Here is a 15,491-nt window from a genome sequence, read left to right as displayed (position 1 = left end):
GGTGTCTAACAGAAAATGCTGTTTTTTCCTTTGTTGTATGCAATTCTACCCTGTCCCTAATGAAAAATGAATTTTATGAAGTTGTCATTGATTTGATCCAAAGCCAAAGCAAAATTTCATAAGTAATACAAAAAAATATTCTAAAGATAAAAACGTTTGCCTCTATTTGTCAAGTCACAACACAAGTAATAATTAAAATTTCCTGTGTTAGGACTGGTTTCACTGAATAGTAAAAAGTTCAAAGGTAAAAAGAAAAATCACTGCCTATTATTTGATGTCACCATAATTTCAGATCTGACACCAGAATACAACTTTAATAAAGGATAATGTAGCCTACGGACCTCAGAGAGCTCTCCAAAAGGAATAGTAGATGTCAGGGTTTCTTTTACATCTAAAACTTCATTGCATTTATGATTCCTCCATCTAAACGCCCTACCAGGAAAGGCTTTATCCGTGAAGCTGTTCTTTTTGAAACCCTGAGACTAAGTTTAAGTTACACGTAACAATGGGGCTATAAAGGAAAGACCGTTACTTACGGGGCGCGCCCTCTGCCATCTCAATGGCTGTGATGCCACAAGACCAAAGGTCACTCTGCAAAAACAGAACAGTATGTCATGGGCAGTATGTCAGCTATGAGGTCACTAGTTTACCATTGCTAGTTATTCATGCAAATGATATAAATGCATTCTTTGGTGTATAAACTGAAAGGAAGTTTCAGGAAATAAAAACCACATACAGATTTGTAAGACTACCTGCAAAAAAATAATAAAATAAAGATAACTTGTTAATTAGAAAGAATTAGAGCTGGTCCACGAAAAAGCTTTGGACTGCCTACTGCAAGCTCTGCTGCTCAGTATGTTTCTTCATTCTTGAGAAGCATTCAATAATTTAGATTCCTGGATCAGATTTATGCTTATTTTTATGTTTTATGTTAACATCTCAAACTTAATTAAGATGTTAAAAGTTTAAAGGCTAGAAAGCACTCTTTTAATAAAATCTACCACAGTAAGCTGATTCACATCATGCTGCCAAGTCTCTCTACTCTCCCCTCAAACTTAAAGGGATGAATAGTAAATAAAGTGCCTTTCCGTGTGCAGAATCTTTTCCTTCTGAATCCTTTGAAGTATTAATTTTAAAATTCGAATTTTAACTTTATTCCCCACTCAAGTACAAGTTCCATGAGGGCAGGCATCTTTGTTTGATTCACCTTTGAACCCCAGGAATTGCAACTCACATGTAGTGGGCTCTCAAAAAACACTGGGTGATGAATAAAGGTTTACCAGCCAATTTCTTAAAATCCAAACAAGCTCTTTAAAAAGTAGATAATGGATGATTACTATCATTAGTGTTCTTTTTGTTTATATGCTATCCTAACAAAGGAATGACTTAAAGTTGCTCAGTTTAAGGATTTTCTAAATAACCTATAATTATGTTACTCAGTTCAAACACATGTTGGATTACAAGAATAAGGGAAGACCTACAAATGTCTCCCTTATTTTTATGGAGTTTTCTCTACTACACGGGTACAAAGTTGGGGTTTACCACCTTAACCCAGTGACTGATCTTAGCAGCATCAGTGATGGGGTAAGCAGAGATGTTCCATGCTCCCTATGTGCTGAATGCCAACCACACATCTCCTCTGAGGTGATCTTGCTGAGGTTTTTCTGATACTAATTGAGCCTCTCCAGTGTACAGGAACAAGCTAACTGATGTTACAAAGATTGTAAAGCTAAGATTGAGAACTGGTAAGACAAATCCAGAGGGTAGAACACTGCCTCTTCAGCAAGTCAGTGTCATAAAAAAAAGGGGGGAGGGGGCGGGGGTACTACTCTCAATTAAAAGATACTCAATGGCCAAACAACCAAATACAATGTCTTGTCCTATACTGAATACCAGTTTGGACAAACTAGGTGTAAACCAGCTGGGTCTAAGTATGGATTTTATATTTTAAAATTATTTTTAATTTACTTATGTTTGAAGATAATTTTGGTATGTTGAAAAACATTTTCAAATTTTGGAGATGTAGAATGATGTGTTAAAGAGTGAAAAGTCATAAAGTCTATAACGTATTTTAAAATACTTCAGCAAATAAAAACATAAAAATTCCTCTATATCCTGGGCTTAAATTGAGCTTCATTAAATGAATATTTGTAATAAATACTGAAATGCACTGCAGAATATTAAGCTATAAACTCAATTATCAACATCATTATCAGGTACATTAACTACTCTGACTCATTAAATAAGTCAAGGAAATTTTTTTAACAGTTTTGTTAACATACTCAACCTGAGCCTGATGCTCAAATATGGGTTTTCCATCAGGATCAAAAAGTGCATTACTGATACAAGCCCCTAGAGGTCACTCTAATAACTGTGTATCAACTCAAAGCCAGGATGCTCTAGAACAAGACTGAAAACTTCACATAGATGAAACCACTTCTATACATTTTGACACTGTTTTTAAAAAATAAATATCTGGTTATAATATAGTCTTCAAGTTAAAGAGGACAACAAACAGGGCAGAAGCAATGAATTGTCTCATGACAAAAAGTTCTATGCACAACAAAGTACTACTCAGTAAGGAGAAGACAGGTGATGCAGAACGAACAGAAAGATGACGGCATCTAAATACCATCCTGGCAAATCTGTACCTGCGACAGGGTGCCCATGTCATTCCCATTGAGGAGGCAGGAAGGGACAAGGGGTGCAGGATTTGTAAGCAAAACCCTCACCCCCAGGAACAGCAAAGACCCAGTGAAGGCTGCGCAAGCAGGCGCCTCTTACTCTGTAATCATAGGTGGCATCTGGGTTCTCATCACAGGCGATGACCTCAGGAGCCATCCAGTAGGGCGTGCCTATGAACGTGTTTCTCCTGCCGACGGTCCTGTCAAGCTGAGCGCTCACACCAAAATCCACTGGGAGGGGGAGGGAAGGAGGGAAAGTAGAACACAATTAACAGACAAGTACAATATAAGACCAAGAAATATGAGGAGATGTCTGCAGAGTAAACAAAAACAATGATACTTCATGGACATGCCGCCTCCTCAAGGCCTCAAACTACAAGGAGCAACTCTTCAGTGCAAAGCCAGCATCATCCTCTACCAGTCTGAAGGCTCCTGGGAGGCCTGGACCCAGCCACCAACTCGAGCTTCCCCAACAGTGACCACCAGGGGGACTTTTGGATGAATCGGACCTTCAGTGCGTTCGGGGAACATGCTGGCACAAACAAGACCAAGATCAGGTCACAGAAAGGCCCAACTTCAGGAGAACTGACTGAGAGCCTACGTGACTTAGCGTCTTAAGCAGCATTAACCACAGAAAGAGAAGAAATCCACAAAGGTTTTCTGGAAAGAACACAGTACTGAATTAAATAAACAAAGTCAAGCTAAATCACACATGCACTAGGAAACACTCCCACAGTCCCCAGGACTTCTATGGACTCTTCACTCCTACATCCCACCCAAGTGAATGATGATGGTGGTCTACAGGGAGGCAGAACTGGCAGCAAGACCATACTCTGCAATGGGGTGCTCACTGACACTGCCACTTAGATACACTGTCATTACCCCCAACCAGCAGGAGTGCAGAGGGCCAGTGGAGGGCTAAAATTACTTCCAGAGGACACAAATCGAACTTCTGTCTGCAGAACACCTTCAGAAAATCACCTGGTAAGGGCGCAGAAGCACATGCCCAATGCCCCTGAGACAGACACAGGCCGGGCAGTTGGCGCCAGTTACTGCTACCTGGACAGCTGTAATCCACCAGCAAGCGAATACCGAGGGACTGTCAGAGGCCTAGCACCAGGGAGCCGAAGCAAGGAGCACACAAAACTTGCTGAGTTGTTTGGAATGAGAATAATCTTAGCTTTGGGAGGACTTTCTGATTGGGCAGACTGTTCCTCCACAGATGACCAGTAAATGCAGGCACTATGCAAGAAGGCAGTCATAACGATCTTTAACTACTGGGCCTAAGATTTTTGAAAGGTGGATTAGATTCTTATAACCATAAAGAATTTTTTGTGTGTGTGGTGCTTTAGTGGAAGGAAACTTAATGCTAATTCTGTTTTAAAACCTGAGAGAACCATGATATGAAAGTAGAATGGTAACAAGTTCAGATGCAGGTATGGGAAACCAGAAATATAAAAGAACCACTATAAAATATTCTCCAGGAAGACACTCCAGGCTTCATTCATCCACCCATGCATAGTTTACTGAGCACCTAACTACATTCAAGGCATTATGCTGGACGCTGGATAAGAATCTTTTTGCAAATAAAACAATCTTAGTCGCTGCACTCCCAAAACTTATATTCTGGTAAAGGAGTCAGAAATATAAGTAAACAAATAGCAAGAGAATTATAAATTGTGATTAGTATTACGGAGGAAACAAGCAGTGGGACTCAGCACAGACCAGGGGTCAGGGAAGGCATCTGATGAGGGGGAAAAAATGCAACTTTGAAACTGGGGAAGAGTATGTAGGAAGGCCCCAGGCAAGTCCCAAGAATGAGTGACTGAGAAAGAAGAGAAAAGGGTCACAAAATGAGGTTGGAAAGTGGCAGGGGCTATGGCTTTTTATAGGCCACAGTAAAAATGTAGATTTTATTCAAAGTGAAACAGGAAGCCATTAATGGTCTTTAAGCAGGAAAGTGACATGATCTGATTTAGACATTATTCTGTCTACCACATGGAGAACGGAGCAGAGGGGAGAAGCACTGGGGAAGGGAGGTGGAGCCAGGCTAAGCAATAAGCCCATTTCTCACGTTAAACAGAAAACACTGGTAAGACTGAACTTTTAGCTAAATACAAATGGGGCAGGGAGTGTTGCTAGTCTGTGCCAAATACAAGTGTGAGATCATGTGGCACAGCCATCACATACCAAGTTTCACCTCTGCATTCTCAGTCAGCAACACATTCTGGCCCTTGATGTCCCGATGAATCACATGATGGATGTGAAGATGTGCCAGCCCCTGAATAAGAAGACAGATCTGAATTTTAGGTCTTGTGTTGCTGTAAGTGAATAACCAAGAGCGCAGCCCTCATGGCAAAGCACACGTGCCAAAAGGTTCTGTGTGCCGCATTTAGAACACAAGAGTCAGTCTCAGTGCACGTCCCCAGGGAGACATCAGCCACGACACTGGAGAGAGGCATACCCGCCCGCAGTCCCAACGGGTCTCCGTCCCCGTGAGCATCATCGACTCTTTCTAGCTGCCCCTTGAAGATATGCTGTGGATGACCATCCGCACTTTCTCTGCTATAATTTGTGCTATTTGAGTGCAGGGTGGTTCCTTTCCCACGCTACACATCTATCTTTCAGTGGGTGATCCCACAGTATATTTGAACTAAACACATCCCAGGGGAAAAGCGAAGGGCAGGAGTGAGGTTTAAAGTCTGGCCCTGGGACACTGCCTAGTTTTCCTAGCACACAGTGACAAACTGCTAACTGTTGATCAACCCCACCTCCACCCCAAGCATAAACCAATTCTGCCATCACTAGAGCTTTGAGTTCAAAGCATTTCTTTCCCAAGGAGATAAACCCTACTGGCTCATAGTGCTACTTGATGACCTTGTATCTGGAAGGAAGCCCAGAAGCATGTCTCTTACAAGAGGTAGTGCAAGAACAAAACCAAATTTGGCATCTAGATGGTCTAAAAGACAAAAATGCACCGTTCTCACAGCTCACTTATTCCATTTTAGCTAAAAAAAGCCAAATTGATAGCCCACCTCCTCAAGACACAAGCAACCTATTTACTCTGAAATCCCAAAAGGGTAGGTTAGACGTAAGGGTTTGGTTTTCCTATTTACTTTTTTGTGGGGTTAACGACAACAAAGCTCTGAACACTAAGATTTCTAGCACGGGGGTTTCTAGTCAATCGGTTACTAGTCTGCCTGTGAAACAGAAGGGAGCTTATTTGATGGCTCTGTTTATGTTTCCACCACACAGGATGTGCAGTGTTATACCACAAAGCACTGACTATGGAAAAAAAGCTCTAAAAATATATGGTATCTTAGTGCTATAGTTAAGAAGAAAGTCCCTCCTTTCAGCGTGAAATAACTTTGAACATCAAAAGAAGAGACCAAAAAAGAAAATGCAGCTTCCTCAATTCTTTCATAATTCCTACTTTTACTACTTCAGTTAAATTTTTATTCTCTTTCACAGACCCCTTTCTTACACTTTTATAGGATTATTTTAGCAACAAACACAAGTATCCACTCTTCTCAAACAAATATGGCCTGTGTGCCTCTTGCTCCTTACGAGCAGCCCACGTAAGAAACATTCCTGTAGCTCTCTCATCATGGACACAGAACAAGGAGTAGTCAAACGCTGCCGCTCTCTATCAGCTACATAAGGCCGTTAAGTACCTGTACTCGATAGGAAATGTTGGCGTCTACCAGAACCTGTAGGCCACCGTACAGACTGTGGCCATGCAGACTGTGGCTGTGAAGTGGGCGAGATGAGCATGCTGGCTTTGCTGATATACCTTATAGTCTCCGGGTTTCAGTGGGCTGGCCCTGGAGAGCTTTCCCACTTGACGTCTGTGGCCTGCATGCTCGAGACTCAACCTTTTGAGGGATTTTGCATAGCAGCATCTGAATCTAACACCCTCAAGAGCTTCCCACCTCTGGCTCTGCCACTATCGACCCTAACTGCTCCAATCATGTCTTCAAGAACCCATGGGACCCACTCGGGGGGACTCCCTCCTTCCCCATGAGCACCCGCCTCTTTCCCGCCAGAAGGCACTCTTCACTCAAACCGATTCCAGTAACTGCTGTCATAAACACACCCTGGCTTGCTACACTGACTCTTGCTACACTCGATGGCTTTTTTTGTTTTTACTTTGTTTAGACTTTTGTCCTAAGAAAAACTCCCATTCTAGATGAAACATAGATTAAGGAAATGTGTTCCACTGAGGTAGAAAACACTAGCTGCATCTCAAAAAGATGTCCATTAAGCTCCTGCACTGAGGTCCAACAGGGGCCTCAAACAACCTAGGCTTCTTTCAGATGTTGCCTGAGATCAATGGTGGTAAAACAGCTAAATATACTTATTACATACAATAGGTAAACAATGCTTGCCTGTGCGTATAAAAACATGTAAAACTCTCTTTGATGACTGAAATGTATTTGAGCCTCAGATCTTTATACTAAAACCTAGAAATCCAACACTGGCATGACATATAGGAGTGGTGCGCGTACGTGTGTGCTTCTAACAGGATAAGGCCAACTAACATTTACTGATAACTAGTTGTGTACTCACATGTTACATTAAATGACTCATGTACGCTAACTCATCTAGTTCGCATAATGATGTCCTCCCTTCATAGGCCTGGTACCTAAACTTACAGATGAGGAAAATGAGTCCCGAGGCTGAGGGACTTTGCCGGGAGCGGGCAGTGGATGAGCAGCACAGGCAGGACTCGAACTCAAGCCTGTTGACTCTAGTGTCACCAGCGCCCACTCCTGCCTACTGGGCCGGGCGCTGATTATTAACACAATGAACACGACTGGCTTTTCAGTGAACTCCCTCACAGTGGGGCGGGCCAGTGTTTAGCTTCTCACCTCTGGCTCTGCTTCCTAGAATAACCATAAAAGACAGAACCCTGGTGTTTTAATAATGAAGTTTGAGTGTGATTATAAAAAGTTGGTTCTGCCACCTCACTCCAACTAGTTTTCTTAAGAGAATGGTCTGTTTCCAAGGGCTCTGTAAAATATCTAAATAAAAAGAAGTTAGGACTTATCTTTATGAATTCTCGATGGCATTTTTTAAACCTGCACTCCTCTATGAAACTTAAATATAAGAAGTGGGGTAAATTTACCTATAATCAAAAAATAAAGTAACAATTTTGTATTAGTGAGAGAGGCATAAGAATTATTCTAGTTTAACCCTATTGTCTTTCTTTTTAAAATGTGGTGAGTAAATGAAATCCAGCCAAGTCATTTAAATATGTAATATAGGGGTAAATAAAGTAGTGAGAAAACCCATGCTAGCTGACCAAAGCAAAGAGGCACACTGGCAACTCACGTGCACTTCTCAAATATGAAATATTAAGAACCTTCTGCCTGGATTAAGAACCTGCTGTTAGGATCGCTCTACTACTGAAAGGAATCACTTGGAAGCTGCTAAAACAGTAGTTCAGAAACTTACTCTAAGATCATAAGCCAGCTTTACAACTGACTGTAAATAACATTACACTTTTCCTCATAAACAATGCAACACATGTGGACAGTTAATGGCAAAGTCCACAAAGGGGTTTAAAAAGCCAGCTTCAGCACCATTAATACTGATTCATAAGCTTAGACACAGGATTCCTACAAAAACAATAGTTAGCGATTATTTTTCTTCCCCTCCACTGAATTTCTTTTTAACACCTGAAGATGAATTCAGGGAAATACAAAAAAAACCTATTTTTTGTTTCAGTATATTTTCTTTAGATACTTGCCAGAGTCAAAACCATGAGGTAGCTTAAACTACCAAAGGCAGCCAGTGACACAGAGCCCTTAGTGGTCCCGAAAAGAATAACCTGTACAGTTATGACTGATGAAAAGAAACATTTTGGGTTAGAAGAATGAGAATAGAAACACAAGGCCATGTGCAGGGCACCGGAGCTCTGCCCAAGCCTTACCCGCAGGATCTCTCTGGAGATGTAAGCTATCCAGTCTTCTTTGAGTGTGTTCCCTTTGGTGTTCTTCACAAGGTCTGTGATGGAGCCAGCCCCACAGAACTCCATGACCAGCTACAGGGCAGACAAGACACACTGTGAGGCAGCGAGGATATCATACACACTAGAGAAAAGCTAGGAAACCACAGTCTGACCCCCTCTTGCTTTTCCTAGAGATCTGGGCACATGGTCATTTTGGAGGCTTCCAAATTTTTGAGAGCATTTCACCAGCTGACTTATTTCACATTCGTATCTTTGGTCCAGGAGTTTCCCATATTCTATGGCACACCCTCCAGTGCAGGGAAGTGCTCCTTCTCACTCCGAAGCACATGGGCACGGGGGAGCCATTCTGTCCTTAACCAGTGCCCAGTGATCAGAAATCTAATATACTCACTAACATTAGTTCTCATCCACTAGAGTCAAAGATGTTTTAAAAACATACTGTGATTTTCAACTATGTTAACTGAATTTAGTATGAAAATGCTATTTTTGAACAAATAATTTTTTTAAAACTTCATTCTTTACTATACCTAAATGTTTGAACAATATGAACACGAGTATATTTTTAAAATACCTAGAAAATGAATTGAATTGACCTATTCTAAAATTTTAACTATGATGGGATTTGGGCAATGGAAATAAAAGTAACTGTTTCTCTTTTAATTTTTTAATTTCACCAATTTTCTACAATGGCTTTTTTAAAAGTTCGGAAAAGTATCTCTCTTCCTGCTTTCTAAGTCCAGTACCTTTGCTAACGAATGAGATAAACACAGATCTGACAGTATCCCAGTTTCATCTTCTTGAATATAAATATGTTTAATAAGAGATAAGGTTGAATGTATCAATTCTAGAAATTCTCCTGGAATGAACTGTTTTTTATAAACTTTCATCATTAATATTATTAATAAATTATTGATATAAGTTCATTTTCTTGCAATTTGTCTCTCACTTCCAGGTGATAAAGAAAGATGCATTTACTTGGCTTCCATATTAATTAATATCCATAAAGTTTTTATTGTATTGCTTTTATTTTCAAGCTCCAAATTTCCTCGCTATTTTGTTATGTTCCTTTTAAAACGTGCCATGTTATCTGTGAAACACAAAGTTAACTGTTTTTCAGGCAATGTGAAATCAACATCAAAATAAACATTCAGTGTAATGCCAACCAAGAGGCCAAGAAAGATACCAGCCACTACCCCTTTTTCTTTGCTTTTCCCTCTCCTCCCTCTGGAAAGTCCTTAAGGACCTTTTAATACAACCCAGGAGGACACCCCACAGAACACAAGGAAACAGGTGCCTACCCAGAGCTGGTCATCATGTCCTGGAGGGCTCTTTTTAATGAAAGCACCGTAATATGTCGCAATATTTCTATGATGAGAATATTTCTTCAGCATATTTATCTCCAGTTTGATTTCTTCCTCTTCATCCTTAAGAAAAAATAAAAATAAAATGTACAACTTCTGAATGATGTGCATGATTTGATTTTCACCTCCTACAGGCAATAACGGAAGCCCCCAGTTCCCCCAGCAAGGGAGAGAGATCCATTCACTTTACCCTCGGGCCAAGAACTGGGGACTTTAAGAGGAATTGTCCCTCTGAAATGTGGTTACAAGCTATGCAAGAAAAACACAAAGCATAAAACGTAACGATGAATATAATATGGGAGGCAGTGTAGAGCAGAGGGCACGTGGGGTCCCAGCTCTTCCACTAACTATATGACCTCACGTAACTGATCTCACTTCTCTGGGCCTCAGTTTGCTCATTTGTAAAAATGGGAGGGAAGAAAAGAGAACTGACTGATAGTATTCCAACTAATTACTAGGAAAGGCTGTTTCTTTTCTAGAAACTACTTGCAAACATAAATCGCCCAGCACAGGTAGGCAGAGAAGGGTTACCTCTCACACGACAGCCTCACCCTCCGGCAAGCCTCGTGCAGATGACTGAACACAGAGCAGCAAGCAGTGCAGGCCCTGAGTGGACTATGCGCTCAGTGAGAACCCACCACCCCCAAGGGAGCCAGGCGTGTCCAACAAGTCCAAGCGACAAGTAATAAAACGCCACTCAGTGACAGTAGGTAGTTCTAGCCTCTTGCTTTATTAAAATAAGATGAGCAGGGAAAGAAATGCAGAGTTTGTGTGAGATCACAGGAGGAATGAAGGGAACAGAGGATGACACGTGCAGGTCTGAAAAATAAAAACAAGTCACCCTTGTGGCTGCTGAGGGCTGCCAGTGTCCACCTTTCAGATACACCCCTGGGGAAGAAACAGCACCAGCCTGCGTATTCTGCCCCTTGTTGAGGACACATGACACAGAGTGAGGGTTCTGCCAAACCACCTGCTAAGAAGACTGACAGGTAGCATGAGAATGAAGGGAAAGCAGAATTAAAGTGAGAAAGAAAGGAGAAAGCACAGGAAAAGAGAAAATCAGCCTTGGTGAGCTAGAAAAGCAGTGTTTGAGGGAAAACCAACATCTTCGAGAAAAACCTGATAACCAGATTCCCCTCAGTAAAGACATTTAGTAGCTGGTTCTCTAAATGTCTTTACTTTTCTATACTGACACACTCCTCCCACTTAAAGCTGATGTTCTTCCCTCTCTAGGGAAGATTAGGGGTTCTGAGCAGTCTACATGCATGTGTGTGCAGGTATAGGGTAAAAGAAAAGACAGTGCATGTGCCCGCGTGCACGCATGCGTGCACACACACACAAACACACACACACTCATTCTGAAGAAACCTGCTATTGCAGCCTCACATCTCCAAAAACCATTCATGAGGCCTCGCAGACCTAAAATAAGTTTGGTTTGCACATACTGTTCTTTAAGATAAAAGCTGCAACATCACTAATCAGATATTAATGATGAGGCCAAATGAAAAAGAGAATACCTCTTAAAATACAACTTTAGTTGTACATTACTGCTTTAGAAACCAAATACAAAACATGTAATCATCTTAGAACAAGACTGTTAAAATTCTGTCTTCTAGCTTGGTTCTAAGCCATAAGAATTAGAATATTACAGCATATTTTACAATATTACAGGCATAGTTGTCATATGACTGATGGTTGATGACTGCAAATATGAAGCAGAGTCCCATGGTCAAGTACAGTCTATATAATAGTCTGTGCAATAATTCTCATTCAAATCCCATGTATATGAAAATTGCACCAAATACACAGCATTCCAATCTGTAATTTCAACATGGCCATGTTTAACATAGCAGTGAAAAATGTGATACTGAATAACTAGGATAAATACCTTAATTCTAAACAAAACTAGTGTTTAGCCAAGCTAGTATTATAGAGTAACACATTTTGATTTGGAACCTTTCTTTGAAGGAACTCTATACTCTAACATAAAAGAATAACAACTTTTATTAACATAAGGCACAAGGAAGCATGCCCAAACAGAACTAGAAAGCCCAGTTCTTCAAAAGCTTTATCTTATGTTCTTTCCACATGCTCATTCGAACACATAGGTTTCATTCAGTGACCACGACCTGTTGGCACATGGAGCCTGCCCTCTCCCGAGTCCCTGACAGGACCCAGGCATTCCTGAGCAGCCCAGGACAACCATTATAGGGCTCATCGAGACTGACAGATTCTGAACGAAACTCTGCACATGACTATGGCCATCAACACACTGTCCTGCCGGAGAGGCGTCTGGTGTTACACCTGGGGCCAGGCCTACGGTCAAGCATGCTGGGCCCTGAGAAATCAGTCAGATATCCCACCTTCCTTCTACTGGGCCATATCAGGGCTTAGAGAGTAAATTAAAGGTTTGATTGTTTTTCCTTTTTATTGATAATCAGTAAACCTACAAGAATCTGAGGTATAAAGACCACATAAAACCCAAAAGAACCATGTTGAATTAGAATAGAGAAAAAAAAAAATCAAAACATTGATTGTACTTATGTTTTTGTGGTAAGAACAGCTAATTACTTCATGCAACTTTGAGCATCTTCTTGGGTTGCACAGACTGCTTTATCGATCCACTCCTGACCCCACCTCTCGCTACTCCCCAGGACCAGCTGAACTACCCAAGGGTCATTATTACTTACAGCACTCTGCCAGTAGCTTTCACCTCTACAGAAGCAAATGCTACTTACATTTCTCCCATGAGACACTACCTGAGCAATAAAGATCAAGACTTACTGCTTCAATATATTCTTTTTATTTCTTTAGTGACATAAACTAGTAACTTCTAGGATCTAACTTGTTCGCCATACTTTATTTTAAAAAAATCAAGAGTTTCCATAGGCATTTGATGTTTTCATAGCCCACAGAGTTAAAATCTTACATATTTTATGCAATTAAAAATTCTTATAGGCTTAAATTCAGTACTGCCCACTAGTGTAAAAAACACAATGCACATATTGTTAATGCTGCTGTCAGGTCGTCACGGAATCATGTATGTCCCTGAATCTAAGATGCTGCTGGACAGACACACAATTACTTTATGTAACGAAACCATGACCCATGATATCCCTTCTCTTGCTTCTATGGTTATAGAATAGATGACTATTACACAACTCATAAAATAAAAAGGCATTTAGTACCAGTTATTGTCATTTACTCATGAGTGCCCACCTTGGAGAAGAAGCATCAGGAATGCAGAATCTGCTAGTGGCTTTGAGCCAACTACAAACAGAATCCTAATTATGACTAATGCTTATAATAGAGTGTTTCATGTTGTCTTTAGAGTCATAATGAACCAACTTCTGAGCTCGAACCTTCCTTTGGCCATTAGTTCAAAACAAATTTGGTGGTCTTATTCCAATATTTAAATACCACAGCACCACCACTGGTACCAAAAACAAACTCATTTAGCCTGAGAAGATACAGCAGAAAACACTCAGGGGGAGGCGAGAATTGAAAATTTAAAACAACAACAAACCCACATAGGAAAAGAAAGAGGAATGGGCAAAACGATATGACAGAAGTTCATGCAGCTCATGTGTCAAGGCCGAGTCCAACTGACTTTGCTCTTCATTCTCTTTAGAAGGCCACAATCATATAGACAAATGAAGAAAACAAATTAAAGGCAACTTGAAAGAGGACCTTTTTGAGAGAAAGGTGAGGCCCCCTCTAGTTTTCTCCAGGAAAACTAGAAAACTCCAGGCAGCTGACAGCCCCCTCCGTGATTTAAGGCAGCTGATGCCAGTTAGCTTTTGAGTCTCTAACCAGTGGAAGCAAACACTCACAGAAAAGACCTTTGTCTCTGCCAGGAGATGTCTAAGCCAGGAGTTCCATCACCTTCCCTGGCTGCTAGGGATGGAGGTAATTCTCAAAAGCAGCTTTTATTGAAATCAAGCCAGTTATTAACCCTACGATGGCCTCTAAGTGTTCAAGTGAAGAAGAGTCGCACATCTCTCACCCTAAATCAAAAGCTAAAAATGATTAAGCTCAGTGAGGAAAGCACATCGAAAGCTGAGACAGGCCAAAAGCTCAGCCTCTGTGCCAAACACTTAGCCAAGTTGTAAAGGCAAAGGAAAAGTTCTTGAAAGAAATTAAAAGTGCTACTCCAGTGAACACGTAAATGATAAAAAAAGGGAAACAGACTTATTGCTGATATGGAGAAAGTTTTAATGGTCTGTATAGAAGATAAAACCAGCCATAATAGTCCCTTAAGCCAAAGCCCAATGCAGAGCAAAGCCCTAACTCCCTTCAATTCTATGAAAATGAGAGGTGAGAAAGCTGCAGAAGAAAAGTTTGAGGCTAGCAGAGGTTGGATCAAGAGGTTTAAGGAAAGAGGCCATCTCCATGACATAGCTAGATCTAAGATAATTAATGAATATAGCCCCACTATCAACAAATTTTCAATGTGGACAAAACAGACTTTTCCTGGAAGATGCCATGCAGAACTTTCATAGCTACAGAGAAGTTAATGCCTGGCTTCAAAGGACAGGCTGATTCTCTCGTTAGGAGCTAATGTGGCTGATGTCTTTAAGTTGAATCCAATGGTCATTTATCATTCAGAAAAGCCTAGGGCCCTTGAGAATTATGGTGAATCTACACTTTTGTCTGAGCTCTATAAATAGAACAACAAAGCTTGGATGACAGCACATCTGTTTATAACATGGTTTATAAAATATTTTAAATCTACTGTTAAGAACCACTGCTCAGAAAAAAGGTTCCTTTCAAAATATCACTGCCACCAACAATGCACCTGGTCACCCAAGAGCTCTGATGGAGATGGGCAACGAGACTAATGCAGTTTTCATGCCAGCTAACACAACAACCATTCTGCAGCCCGTAGATCAAGGAGTAATTTCAACTTTCAAGTCTTCCTATTTAAGAAACACATTTAATAAGTCTGTAGCTGCCACAGATAGTGATTCTTCTGACGGTTCTGGGCAAAGTAAACTGAAAACCTTCTGGAAAAGATTCATCACTCTAAATGCCATAGGAACATTTGTGATTCATGGGAAGAGGTCAAAATATCAACATTAACAGGAGTTTTGGAGAAGCGGATTCCAACCTTCATGGATGACTTTGAGAGGTTCACAACTTTAGTGGAGGAAATAACTACAGATGTGGTAGAAAGAGCAAGAGAACTAGAATTAGAAGTGGAGCCTGAAGACATGACTAGATAAAACTCTAACGGATGAGGGGTTACTTCTAATGGATGAGCAAAACAAGTGGTTTCTTGAGACGGAATCTACTCCTGGTGAAGATGCTATTAAGATCGATGAAATGAAAACAAGGGATTTCGAATATTACATAAACTCGGTTGATAGAGCAGAAGCAGAGTTTGAGAGGGCTGACTCCAATTTCAAAGTTCTACTGTGAGTAAGATGCTACCAAACAGCATCACATACTACAGAAAAATTGTGAAAGGGG

General features: G+C 40.8%; 1 protein-coding gene across 1 annotated transcript in view; it reads right to left on the bottom strand.

Annotated features, from left to right (window-relative positions):
- MAP4K4 (mitogen-activated protein kinase kinase kinase kinase 4) overlaps positions 1-15,491 on the bottom strand; it is a 176,787-nt gene that overhangs the window by 58,296 nt on the left and 103,000 nt on the right. The window contains exons 4-8 of the mRNA XM_039840078.1: positions 9,957-10,082; positions 8,620-8,730; positions 4,875-4,965; positions 2,785-2,915; positions 537-591 (exon numbers count right to left, since the gene is read on the bottom strand). Of these exons, the coding sequence (XP_039696012.1) occupies positions 537-591; positions 2,785-2,915; positions 4,875-4,965; positions 8,620-8,730; positions 9,957-10,082 (514 nt within the window). The remainder of the gene's footprint in view (positions 1-536; positions 592-2,784; positions 2,916-4,874; positions 4,966-8,619; positions 8,731-9,956; positions 10,083-15,491) is intronic.

The sequence above is a fragment of the Pteropus medius genome, unplaced genomic scaffold (assembly GCF_902729225.1).
Source record: "Pteropus medius unplaced genomic scaffold, Ma_sr-lr_union100, whole genome shotgun sequence".
NCBI lineage: Eukaryota > Metazoa > Chordata > Mammalia > Chiroptera > Pteropodidae > Pteropus > Pteropus medius.
The sequence above is the reverse complement of the archived record's forward strand: the minus strand, read 5'-3'. Positions and strand labels throughout refer to the sequence as shown.